General features: G+C 39.7%; 1 protein-coding gene across 2 annotated transcripts; it reads right to left on the bottom strand.

The window, feature by feature from the left end:
* Positions 1 to 292: 292 nt before the first annotated feature.
* trnau1apb (tRNA selenocysteine 1 associated protein 1b) lies at positions 293 to 10,539 on the bottom strand. Of its 2 annotated transcripts, none has more exons than XM_048251640.1 (9): positions 10,369 to 10,539; positions 9,213 to 9,310; positions 8,782 to 8,881; positions 8,329 to 8,381; positions 7,848 to 7,979; positions 7,237 to 7,356; positions 4,562 to 4,799; positions 1,215 to 1,260; positions 293 to 1,125 (listed from the first exon to the last, which is right to left on the bottom strand). In XM_048251640.1, exons 1-9 carry the CDS (start codon positions 10,402 to 10,404, stop codon positions 986 to 988), a joined length of 963 nt encoding a protein of 320 aa, XP_048107597.1. In that variant the 5' UTR covers positions 10,405 to 10,539; the 3' UTR covers positions 293 to 985. The 2 variants fall into 2 exon arrangements, with proteins under 2 accessions (XP_048107597.1, XP_048107608.1); XM_048251651.1 differs by having other exon boundaries at positions 1,215 to 1,257.
* Positions 10,540 to 13,890: the final 3,351 nt, after the last annotated feature.

Here is a 13,890-nt window from a genome sequence, read left to right as displayed (position 1 = left end):
CAGCGACTCAGCAAAATGGCATGTCTGCAGCATCACCGAGTGATCAACAGCTGAAACTGTACATATGCTGAGGGTTTTACAGCTTACAACCTACAATCTATTGTGCCTGAACAGCCTAGCTAATCACTACAGCCCCTATCAAATAAGCACAGAGTTGCTTTGTAAAGAGTGCATAGCCATGTCACTTCACTAATTTCTCTTGGTTCAATTTTGATCCGTATGCATGCTAAGGAAATGAACAGCCATTATGGAGATATATTTTCAATAAAGGAACAAAAAAGCTACAAATAAATGAATATGAAAGTGTTTTTAATAATGTTATTCACCAATCAATGTTTGAATTTTATTACAAAAATATCTTCAAAATGCAATAAAAATAACACAAAACAGCATGACTTCATGAGGAAAAAAGGATGTTTTAAGGGGGAGGGAACACATAAGCAAGATTTGGGCTGTCTGACATTTCACATTTATGTCCAAATGTTGGTCGTATAAATATAAAATATCAGCCAGACATTACCACTTACATCATGAAAGGCAAAGAATGTCTTTAAAGCTAAATCCACTGTATGTCTATCACAATACTCCAGTCACAAAAGACATGCTTGTGTATCTCAAATTACATCAAATTACCATATTTGTCTTCTCTGAAGGAAATAAAAAATATTACACACAGAAAAAAAGATAAACCACTGATGTTTGCACTGCATTGGGGGCAACCAAAATCAGGCCATTTCTGATCTACATCAAGAAAAAGAATCAAGAAAACTTTACATACATTACTCAGGGCTAGAATATGCTCACAAACATGTTGATGTTTGATGCTCAATCCAAATAATAATAATAATAATAATAATAATAATAATTTAAAAAAAAACTGGATATTGTTTGGAAAGCGTGCCGTGCTCGGTTGCATTTAAAAAGGGATGATTGATAAAAAGAGCGGCACCGGTTTCAGGACAGAGGCTATAGTACAGGGGACACATCATGAGCTGGCTGCCGGGATCTCGGACGTGATGTTGTCCAGGGGCTGCCAGTGGCAGCTCATCAGAGAGTCATAGAGCTCCTCGCTGCGCTCCATGAACTGCCGATTCAGAGTGTCCACATCCATCTGGGGGTTGGGGTCTGGAAAGGACAGACACTCTGTTAGAGGACAACAGACCTAGCGGACATTACATGGGCTATTATTAGTGGCAACATGAGGGCAGGCTTACCCTCAGCATTATCCTCTTCACCTTCGTCTATGGATTCCTGTGACTGCTGCAGCAAAAGGATGGAACACAAACAGGATTTGCACTTACATTTTCTGATGTGCACAGCACATACAGTGTAAGTTCTTCCCAGTGTTATACATCAGCTGTTATTAAATGTAGAGGTTCTAAATCTGGCTTGCCTCCAGTTCCCAAGTTGAAAAAAGAGCAAAGATGGTAAAATAAGCCTGCACAAACCAACTGCTGGTTTGCATCATGAGTGGACTCATGGCAATAATTCTTGTTACGTCATATTTCAGTTATATTCATTATTTACAGACCATTTGTTTTTGGTCATTTCTTGTTAAACTCTTAGGGAATCTTAAGATGAAACGGTTAACCATCCCTAATAGCAAATAAACACCATGTAAATAATAATAATAAACCACACCCTTAGCATCAGAGGTGGAAAGTATCGAAATACATTTACTCACGTTACTGTATTGAGTAGTTTTTCTGTGTATTTTGTATTTTTTAAGTAGTTTATAAAATTGGTATTTTAAATTTTACTTGATTACATTTTGAGTGAAGTATTGTGCCGGCTACATCAAAAATCCCATCCGTTACTTGAGTAAAAAAAAGTTAAGAGTAACTTGAAAACAGAAAGGGAGAGAAAAAAATCGCCCTACAACAGGACATGAATCAAGCTGGCGCCATGCAGTCTTTCTGAAAGTGATGGAGTGACTGTGATGGAAAGTGATGGCCTAACCTATGAAAGTGTACAGTATTTTCCGCTATTTCAATGGGTTGTCTCAGTTCGTTTTAGCACTAATGATTGCGGAGATAGCCTATTCAAGCAAACACCATGGGATTTCGTGTTTTGACGTTTGTGCTCACCTTTCTTTGGAAAGAAGTTTATTAGTCGTTTCCCCTCATTTTGATGTCTATTTTTCCTGTTTCTGCCTTTGTTTTTGGTAACCTGACTTGGCTTTATTGGAGAAAGACATTGCACCAGCAGCACAACAATTAGCAGTCCACTACTAGCGATGCTAAACTAAATAAACAAAAGATAGACTATCGTGCAGGCGGACTAAACCATTTAGCTCTTTATCAAGGGAGAGTGAGAGTGACCTTAGACAGTTTTCACTATGTTTTGTATACAAAATCGTCAGTCCTGTCATTTTGACATTTAATTTGGAAGTTAAAATATTCAGGTAAAATAAATATATGGTGGAAATAAGTATTGAACACTTAATTTTTTTTTCAGTAATTAGCCTGAACTTCATAGGGTTAGGGTTAGTGAGTCTATTCAATTCAATTCATTTTTCACTACACATTATATTAACACATATAAAAAATCCAAACATAACAGTTATGTGTAATAAAGTGGAATGACACAGGAAAAAAGTATTGAACGTGCCTACTGAAATTTCTTCAATACTTGGTGGAAAAGCCTTTGTTTGTAATGACAGCTTCAAGACATTTCCTGTATGACAAAACTTATTAGTCGCAGTATCAGGTGCGATTTTGGCCCATTGTTCTAAACAGATTCCAGGGGTCCCTCTTGTGAATCCTGATCTCAAGAACGGTTTAATTTAATTGAATTGGCTGCCTTCAAGTCTTTCTGGAGCTTTCTCAGAGTGGTCCTTGCCCTTGGAATTGACTATCCTTCTGACTCCCTGGTCAGAAATATTGCGAGGAGATCCTGTGCATGGCCGGTTGATGATGCAGTGATGTTTCTTCAACTTGCAGATAATGGCTCTCATGCTGCTTACTAGAAGATTCTGAAGTTTTGAAATGCATCTGTAACCAGTTTCATTGATATGTTTTGCAACAATAAGGTTGCAAAGGTCTTGGGAGAGCTTTTTGCTTTTATCCATCATGAAATGTTTCTTGTGTGACACCTTGGTAATGAAAAACCTTTTTATAGCCCATCAATATGTAGGCTACTAACAAAGCTTATATTAATTTGCACAGATAGAAAGGATAACTACTCTCTAACTACTTACAGATTCCAGCTCGTTCCTTCCCTTTCCTTAGTGCTTTTTCTTAACGTGTTCAATACTTTTTCCCTGTGTTATTCCACATGACTCTACTTATGGAGTTGTTTGGATTTTTTGTGTGTGGATTACCTAAGTTATTGCTAATGCCTGGTGAAAATGTTGTGCCCCCCGTATTCCACTTTTCAAGGGCCCTCTCCTCCATTGGGGCCCTATATTTCCCACTTTCCCCAGTCTGACGCCCTTTAATGTGCTGAACCTTCTGCTCGTTTCCAAATCTAAAAAAACTCTGCAACTCAACATTGGCCTGCCTGCCTCAGCTGCCTGTGAGAGGCATTTCAGTTGTGCTGGATTACTGTTCACTGCAAAGCGATCAAGGATGAGTGCAACTAACTTTGAAAATCAACTACTGCTCAAACTTAAAGGAGAACTCACATTTTTTCACATAGATCTCCATTTCTCAACGTCACTGAGTACTGTCGGTATGAACAAAACTAAAACAATCGGTTTTACCTAGCTCGAGTTGCTCCAGCTACAGCGCTACACACTGGGAGCATGAATATTGCTGCCTTAGCTGCTGGCTGCAGCAACCCGAGCTAGGACCAAAGTCCTTTTAGGCAAGTCCCTCCACTCGGCAGGCCATATTGCAACGCTTTTTGGGCACTTATCGTGCATCTATTTCAGCAGAAATGCGTGTGCGTAAGGCTTCACGACACCAATCTTGCTCCAGCGGCAAGATCACAAATCATGATTGGCACGATGTCTTCACAGCACACCACATGATTGGCTCAATGTATTCACATGTCGACATTTTGCCGTGGAAGGGTTGTGATGTGTAGACAACTGCCATATTGGCGTTACAAACTAACCCCATGCATTACTATGGAGGATTTTTTGAGTGCTATATCTCCCCATTAGAAAGTCTCTGGTAAACCCCAAAAAAAAAGTAACTAAGTAACTTTTACTTAAAGTACATTTTAAATGAACTACTTTTTACTTTTACTTGATTACAGTTTCAGTTCGGTATTTTAACTTGTACTTGAGTAATATTTAATCAAAGTATTGGTACTTTTATTTGAGTACAATATTTTCATACTTTTTCCACCTCTGCTTAGCATAACAGGACCTAGAAGATCTTTTAGCAGCACAGGGGGACAAAATACAAACATAACAGTACTGTTAAAGCCACACCAGTCACCAGACAAGAAAACTTCTTCACTTTAGAGTCCTGAAATGTAAGTGATATGCTGATATGGTAAGTGATTTAAACCGCAGGTTTAAAACTGTACAGGGGAAAAAGCAGGATATCAACACTATCACTACTACAATGCACAGTCTGTTGCACGACTATAGCAGATGAGCAGTTCTTACCTCTGTGGGAGGCTGCATGTCTGGGGGCATAGGGGGCATTCCCATGGGCGGAGGAGGCATCATCCCATGCGGTGGCATTGGTGGAGGGTTGCCATAAGGGTTGTAGCCATAGTTTCCATAGCTGTTGTACTGATCGTAGCCCCACTGTGGGTAGTAGTTCTGGTAGGGCTGCTGATAGTACTGTTGCTGGTAGTTGTTGTAGTTATGATTTTGATTGTGATAGTTGCTGGACTTGTTGCTAGAGGAAAATATGAGGGCTGAATTAGTTTGGTTGTCAAGAATTGTCAAGTGCTTCAGTGACAGATTTCAGTGCTTTTAATCTTCAGGCCTTTTAAATCGGTTTATTGCATTCTAAATGCATCACAATACATTGTACAATAAGACTACTCCTTCAGGTCTGGTGAGTGGGAAAGTAAATGAAGCTTAATTTGCCATATGAATCTGCCATATCAATGCAAAATGAAAAAGTCTATGTTGGCTGTGCTTAACCAATCAACATGAAAGTATGTTGCTCGTGGTGTCTATGTGCAGGGAAAACACCTTACCCACAACCCTAACACAAAAAGTTATATAGGAACTACATTAAGTCCCTACAGTGCGAAAAGTCTTAGAAACTACAGATGAAGGTGCTTATCGTAAACGTGCTAATTATCAACAATCTCGTTCAAAAATTCTAAAACAACAATGTTTTTTAATACTTCAAAGTAACATTTGCTAAATGAACCTTAACTTTTTCAGTAGCCATAGGTGTGTAGATTTGAACAAAATCTAGTTTGGTTCTTCAAGTTAAAAAGTTTAATTGTCACATATACTTTGCAATACAGTGAAATGCTTGTGCCACAAGTTGGAGGGTAAAAAGGGAGGTCTAAGAAGCACAATGGTGCCATATAGGCAATAAACAGTATAGGGGTGGGGGGCACCATAAAAAGAACGAGACATATGTGCTGCTAAGCATGCACAGACACCCAAACACACCAGTCGAGATGCACCCATTAGAAAGCCTACATAGAGCTTCTGTGCAAACATATAGACCACAGACATATGGACCACATACCTACATAAAGACTGCATACATGTAAAAGACAACATACATACATGTAAGACCATAGACCTACACTGACCTGCAGGCCCCTAATGACCTGCAGACCTGATTTAAAAAAAAAAGAAAGAAATGCACTGAGGCATTATAAATATATATATATAAAATTTCTGTGATACATAAGGTACCATATTGATGACACAAGCAATTATATTAAGAATGTTCATGATTTCAAGTTACTGTCCATTTAATATTCCAATAGCCTGGGGAAAGAAGCTGTCCTTAAGACGTGTTGTGTGTGAGGTAATGCTCCGGTAGCTGTCCTTAAGACGTGTTGTGTGTGAGGTAATGCTCCGGTAGCGTTTACCAGAGGGGAGTAATGAAAAGAGGGGATGGGCTGGATGATTGACATCCTTGATGATAGACTCTGCTCTACTCCTGCAGCGTACAGGGTAAATGTTTTGTAGTAGAGGAAGGTCGGCCCCAATGATTCTGGAGGCAGACCGGATTGTCCTTGTTAAGAGTTTGAGATCCTGGGCAGACAGATTACCTAACCACACTGTGATACAACCAGTCAGTATACTTTCAATGGTGCATCTGTAAAAGTTTATAAGAGATGTTGTACCCACCCCAAAGCTTTTAAGTCTCCTAAGAAAGAACAGTCTCTGTTGGGTTTTCTTAAGAATGCAGGTTGTGTCGAAAGACCATGATAGGGAGGAAGTGATCTGTATTCCCAAGAACCGGAAACTGTCGACTATCTCCACAGGTGAGTCATCAAGGCAGAGTGGTTTGTGAATGCACACTTCTTGTTTGGAACTCCACCAGATCTCTGGATTCTCAGAATATCTCAATCATGCTATGTATTACAGACAATGAAATCCCCATATCCCTATATTTTCGATTTCAGATTGAGTGGCACTATTCTTAGATTGTTTTTTCCCTTTCTTTATCGTTACACAACTTTCACAACCTTTTGTTACACCCCCCTTCCATCTTTTTTGATGACATCAAATTCAAAATGAGCTTATATTTTCCATGAAAGACTCAAAATTGGCACTTTCAACATTTGATATGATGTCCTTTTTGTGATTATCACATTCTACTTTTATTCACATTTTACACAGCATCCAAACTTAGAAACTGAAACAGAATATGGTGTGATGTCCCTTCCAAATTCGCTGCTGTTTCGTTTATGTTGCATGAAGAAACACTTTCAGTGTATCAGGAATTACTTTGTAATGACGTGACATGTGCGTAGGCTATTATATTGGTCTTGAATATCTCATTGTTCATACTTGGGTTTGTGTATTGAATATTGTCAGGAGTGGTAGATACATGATCTTAAAAGCTTGGCTTATAAGAGTACCATAGGTTGTACTATGTGCTTGGAAAGCTAGGGTGAGAGGAGTATTCAGTGGGTTGCAGTCGGTGATATCACTGCTCGATTGGAGAATTTCACATGCAATAGCGACAGAACCAAGAATCAAAAGTTCACAGACGGTATAGGATATAATGTGCCAACATGATTTAACAGAGATAAAGAGAGTCAATAAAGAGAGCTTGACCAAGTCATTTACCTACTAAACGGCAAGTTTAAGAAGCTTCTTTGACTTGATTTAGAGAAGTCACATCATACCTCTTGTTGACAGCGATGCTTATCCTGATGGGCTTTCCTCCCAGTCCAGAGGCATTCTGAAACTCCTCCAGGGCTTTCTTCTGCTCGCTCTCATCGCCAAACTTCACAAAACCGTAGCCTCTAGAGGATCAAACACAGCACTGAGCCATCAGCCTCGCTTCCCCCTCACAGCATGCCGTATCATGCAAAATAAATACGTAATTTGTAAGAAATAAAAATTAATTATATGGTAGAACTGAAACTTTTTTTTTACTTTTAATATGAAGTAGCATCACTTCAATTGTGAGTTGCTCTTGCTTACCCTATATGGGGAAAACAATAGTTTTAGCAGATTTGTCATAACTGTGACACCACAACCATGTAATTCTCTGTCCTCGTTTTCCAAAAGGAGGGAATAAAACAGGAGTTGAAATGAAAGAAAACCATAATTAAACATGGCAGCAGACATGAGACTTGAGAATGAGACAATATTTCAAGATATTGCTGGGGCTCCCAATCCTTGATCCATGTCATAGTGCAGTCACCAAAACTGACTGTCTTGGTCACAATCACGGGATGGACCAGAAAAGTCTATGGGCAGATGTGTCAGTGGAGAAAGGGACCTGGCATACCTCGAGTTCCCATACGGGTCAGTGACGACTTTGGCCCCTTTGCATGATGTGTACTTCTTCAAGAAAAACTGGTGAAGCTGGTAGTCGTCGACTTCGGAGGTGAGGTCCCCAACAAACACTGAGAATTCAGGGCTAGAGGAACAGAAAAAGCAAATCAATAAAACCATCTTCATTACAATGTCATGTTTATGCATGTGAAGCTATACTGATTTTGAGAAACCGTTGAGAAACCTCTGCCATACAGGCATAACAACCCATACTACAGTTCATCAAGTACATGATCCAGTGACCTCAAGTATGTACATACACATATAAAGAAAAATCATACTACTGATTTATGGCTTACACAAAAATCTGATGAGAGCTTGAGAAATACACTGACAGCAAGAATAGGTCACCAGAAGTACATTTCTAGTAGTTCCCTCTCATTTTCAGATGACTGTACAAAAACAAATATCAAGCAACAGCACTGACTACTCACCCTGGCTCTGGCCTCTTCCCATAGGTAGCATAGTTCAGCTTAAACTTTCTGGGCTGCACAAAAATGAGAGAAGAGAGTTGTTTACCACCATTCAGAACGACGATGCAGTACTATAACCACATTGCCAAAATGACAACAACAAAAACTAGTGTGATTAAACATTCTCATACATACATACCTTCACCTTATCTTTATCCAATTTCTCACTTAGTTCCTAACAGTTTTTTCAGCAGCTTCAAACAAGAATCATTTTTTTTTTTAAACAGCCTCAACCACCACAAGGGAAGTAAGAAGAACAATGGAACCAACGAGAGCTATAGAGCTTGTCAGATGATAAAAGTTAATGGTGAAGGTCATCCTGATTACACTGTATGTACCAATAGCTATGTTCAAACATATTCACTGTTTTGTTCTGAAGTACCCTGGAATTAGTTTAGGTCTAGTTGCACTTACAGGATTCGAACCAGGAACCAGCTTCCCGTTGAGTCTGTGTACACAGCGGTCTACACTTGCTTCATCTGCAAGCTCCACAAAGCAGTATCCTGCTGATCCTCTGTGAATAACAAAATATGGTCATATATGGATAATCTAATATGGATATCTTCGCACATGAGAGGCACTCACTCAGAAGCAGTTATTTAATATTTACACTGACAAACTGCAAATAGTATACCTGTATGCATACGTAAGTATGTAGTTTGAAATTCAACTAGCTATGCTGGAAGAGGAGAACAAAAATCATGGTGCCGTCATGGCTAAGGTAGTGGAAATGTATATAATAATAATAATAATAATAATAATATTATATGTAATAGGTTGTTGCTACATCAAACACATTGCTTGTAACACAAATCCACTCTGAACACAATAGTAATTACACTTACCCAGTGACCCTGTGTGTTATAATTTTGACCCCATATGCTGTCTCTCCCATGTTACTGAATGCCTGCTTGATGAAATTTTCATCCATGTATGGGTCTAACTGTAAGAGAGAAAAAAAGGATTACAATTGGCAAAATATTTTCCATCATGTTGGTCATTCCTGTACATTTGCTGATGTTTTGTCTTTTGCCCTATACTAGAATCTTATAGTACCAGTATCAAGATAATTGGGCAGGTATCATATTGTCACGGTGTTGTTAATTTGCTTCGAGGTGCAGTAAACAAATGTTTTGGTCAAGAGTCAGATAAACAAATTTGAGATAAGATGATTATTCTTCCATTTTTTAATGTTTGCGGGTGTATGCGTGTTTAACCCTGGATGCTTTAGCCCTTGGTTTGGCATGCTTGACATAATTTGGCCCTTGGACCAAACTACTTGGCAACCCCTGACCTATGCCATCCTTGGTAGCAAGAAGGCGACTAACGTTAATCTTCTCCAGAAAAGTGCTATATCGGCTCTTTTGAACAACGTTAACTTCCTAACTTTATCATAAAATGTATCTCTAAAACTCTAAAAAGAAAAGGAAAAATAGCTAATGGTGCTAATAACCTACCATCGATTAATGTCTCCAAATCGACAGGTAACTTAACGTGAACCTAGAGTAAAGCATACTTTGTACTTCTGTAAGAAGAATAGCTTCTTTAACCTAGGTGGTTAGCTCGTAAATTTGCACACACTATTTAAGTGCTAACTCTCTACTGTCAGTCTCTATGGCTAACCCCGCGGCCTAAACTTGCAGTAACTTACTTCTGGCGGCTAACGTTAGCCAACGTTAGCCAACGTTAGCAGTGAGAAGCCATTTAGCTGCTACCAATACAAGCAAAGCACGGTCGTGCTAACGTGTTATAGATACATCATACGTCTTAAATGGAGTTTTAATAATAATAATAATAATAATAATAATAATAATAATAATAATACACTGGAAATGCATAACATAAGCATGGCACATGAAACGATATTGAGAATTAACATCTACTTCTACAAGCTGTTAAAGTTACTGATAGGCCCTAGAAGCTACATAACGACATGACTGATAGCTACCTTGCCAAATGTTTTGATTTCGAATCAGTAACGTTTGATATTTATGAACTTACATCACCCATCCAAAGACTTGTCATCCGATTAAACATCGTGGTACTGACTGTGGACTCGACAAATTACGAGTTATTCAGTTTTTTTGCCCGGCACACTTGCAATACACACGCCACAACGCCACCTGGCCTAGCCTTGTTCACGTTACTTCCTCGACTCCCTACTGCAAGTCTGGGTGGAGCCAGAGACGATAAATCCAGCCATTCCACAATCCTTCAAAATAAAAGTCGGAATTTATTCGTTTTTCAATTCATAATAAAGAACAATACTAATTTTAAACTGTAATGCGTTACCAAAGGTAAATTAAACTTTGTAAATAAATAAATAAATAGAAATGAAAAAATACCTTAAAATGCTATCTTATTTCTAAGAACATACACAATAATTGCATAGGACCAACTGATGGACTTCAAAATGTGTGGCTGCGAAAACAAGTTGTGCATTGGCCTATTTAAAAGGGGGTGAAATGGAATCCTTACATGTAGGCCTAGCCAACTTTCACACAAGACATAGGCTAGATATTGATGCCTAATCCACCTTTGGGGGTACCAGTGCATGATAAGTAGATAGATAGATAGTATAGTATATATAAGTATATATACTTTTTTGATCCCGTGAGGGAAATTTGGTCTCTGCATTTAACCCAATCGGTGAATTAGTGAAACACAAACAGCACACAGTGAACACACAGTGAGGTGAAGCACACACTAATCCCGGCGCAGTGAGCTGCCTGCTTCAACGGCAGCGCTTGGGGAGCAGTGAGGGGTTAGGTGCCTTGCTCAAGGGCACTTCAGCCGCGGCCCACTGGTCGGGGCTCGAACCGGCAACCCTCTAGTGGGCCACGGCTGCCCCTTCAGATAGATAGATAGATAGATAGATAGATACTTTATTGATCCCTAGGGGAAATTCAAGATCACAGTAGCATACAGACAACATACACACACACATTCACTAACAGCAGAAAAAGTAATTAAAAGTATAAAATATAAAAAAACATAACTAAGCAATAAGGACTGTAGAAGATAAAGAATATACTAATATACTTAATCAATCAGGTGCGCTTGCAATGACTGAAGCAGGGACTGAGCCTGTGGTCCTCTGTGCATAAGGTAAGGTAAGGTGCTCTTTATGAATGAGTGTCATGGTGATGGTGCAAATGAGTAAGTCAAACAAGTAAGTCAAACAGTGCAACAGTGCAAGAATAAAGTCTATATATCTATGTATAAATAACTATATATTAAGACAGGTATAAGTGTGGTCACAGTTCGGCTGTGGCATGGAGGGAGGGGTTGTGCATATGTGCTAATAAAGCACGCAAACAGTGAGGCAGAAGACAATGGTAAAGTGGCTAGTGGACAGACAGTTCAAGACATGGAGGTGGTGAAGAGGCAGACAGACTATGCAAATAAGTCTATTTCTCCTCTTCCCTTAAGTGATGCATTGAACAGTTCAATGGCCCTGGGGATGAATGACTTCCTCAGTCTGTCTGTTGTGCAAGGCTGTGAGCGAAGTCTCCAGCTGAACAGGCTCTTCTGCTTAACAATAGTGCTGTGGAGTGGATGACACTCATTGTCCAAGATGTTGATCAGTTTGTTCAGGGTCCTTTTGTCAGATATTAAGTGATGCACTCCAGTTCAGCTCCCACTACAGAGCCAGCTTTCCTTACCAGCCTGTCAAGTCGCCCCGCATCCTTCTTCTTTGTGCTTCCTCCCCAACATACCACTGCATAAAAGAGGACGCTGGCAACAACAGACTGGTAGAACATCCTGAGGAGCTTGCTGCACACATTGAAGGAGCGCAGCCTCCTCAGGAAGTACAGCCTGCTCTGCCCTTTCTTTTAGAGTGCGTCAGTGTTGGCTGACCAGTCCAGTTTATTGTCCAGGTGAAGACCCAGGTACTTGTAGGTGCTTACCACCTTGACATTGACCCCTTCAATGGAGACTGGTAGCAGAGTGGGCTTAGACCTGCGGAAATCCACCACCATCTCAACACCATCTTTGAAGTGTTGAGTTGGAGAGGATTGAGTTTGCACCATTGCACAAAGTCCTCCACCAGGCTCCTATATTCCTCCTCCTGCCCGTTCCTGATACACCCCACAATTGCAGTATCATCAGAAAACTTCTGCATGTGGCATGACTCAGTGTTGTAGCAGAAGTCAGATGTGTACAAGGTGAACAGGACTGGAGAGAGCACAGTTCCCTGTGGCGCTCCGGTGCTGCTGATCACAGTGTCAGAGAGACAGTAATAGGTCCTGCATAGGCCTACTCTTGAACTACAAATTCTGTGGCTGTAAAAACAAGACAATTTAAAATGGGGGTGAAATGTAATCCTCACAGCATTTTTTTTCAAACCATACAAATGTATAATTTGCATTTGAAGGCACCAGCTCATGCTAAGTCTCAACCGAGTCACATACAACCTAGGCTATCATTATCACATAGGCTAGGCTGGGACTTCAAAATGTGTGGCTGCGAAAACATGTTGAGCATATTTAAAGGGGAGGGGGGGCGCCATATCACATACTGGTGGTCTTCAATTTGTGTGACTGAAAACAACAATTTGTGCATATATATAAAAAATAGTAATAAAAAAGGGGGTGTGGGTAGATATGTATGCATAATTTGTCTGTAGGTAGCCTTTTTTGTTGCCTAAATCATCATCATTCAATTTTTGGTTCTTCTGAAAAACCTTATACTTATACCATTATTTTAGGACGCTGTATGAGTAGCCTACCAGTCTTTGTGTAGGCCAGGGCAGGCTATACTGCCACCTACTGCAGGCTACAAGAGGGGACATCGTAATACATACTACCTTTTTTTATTTTTTATTATTAAAATATTAAAAGGCCTTGTTCATGAGTATGTGTGAAGAATTACATAGATTTACGGTAAAATATGCAACTGTATTAGTTGTTAGATTCTGTTTTCTATTATTTTCCACCTAATAAAATACATATTTATCTGTCATTTTGAAAAATAGCTGCCATGGCCCCCAGGGGCCAAATCTGAGGTGTCTATGATTCTAAATCTGATCAGACCTCCTTTGTGAGTTTCTTTACCAAATGTGATACTTTTATCATATCAGATGACGCGATAGATGAGGCACTGATGCTGATCGGCCCATCATTGTACCGGTGACCGACCATCTCGAAAATTTGATTGGTCTGAACAGCTCTGGTTCGGGCATAGTTGCTCCTTAACGGTACAATTTCAGACTGAACTTCCCGACCTCAAATGTTGTGGGCAGGGCTAAATTTGGTTGGCTTGGGGTGAGTGAGGGGTTAGGTGCCTTGCTCAAGGGCACTTCAGCCGTGCCTTCTGGTCGGGGTTCGAACCGGCAATCCTCCGGTTACAGGTCCGAAGTGTTAACCAGTAGGCCACGGCTGCCCAGAAAAAAACAGCACAATTATTTGCTGCTTACATGTTAAAACACTGATTATTTAAAAAAAATGGCTTTTATACGATAAACTATAGCCAGTGCTAATGCAAACACAATTATAAAGTTTACATGACTTAATATGTAAA

This window comes from Alosa alosa, chromosome 1, assembly GCF_017589495.1.
Source record: "Alosa alosa isolate M-15738 ecotype Scorff River chromosome 1, AALO_Geno_1.1, whole genome shotgun sequence".
NCBI classification, from domain to species: domain Eukaryota; kingdom Metazoa; phylum Chordata; class Actinopteri; order Clupeiformes; family Clupeidae; genus Alosa; species Alosa alosa.
This window is presented reverse-complemented; position numbering and strand designations above follow the sequence as displayed.

What these genes read in the sequence shown, in the direction of transcription:
- trnau1apb (XM_048251640.1), bottom strand. Translation starts at nt 10,404, where the DNA reads ATGTTTAATCGGATGACAAGTCTTTGGATGGGTGAT. An exon ending in CAAGTCTTTGGATGGGTGAT is followed by an intron (nt 9,311 to 10,368) that starts GTAAGTTCATAA and finishes TCTCTCTTACAG; the next exon opens with TTAGACCCATACATGGATGA. An exon ending in GGGAAGAGGCCAGAGCCAGG is followed by an intron (nt 7,980 to 8,328) that starts GTGAGTAGTCAG and finishes CTGTTCCTCTAG; the next exon opens with CCCTGAATTCTCAGTGTTTG.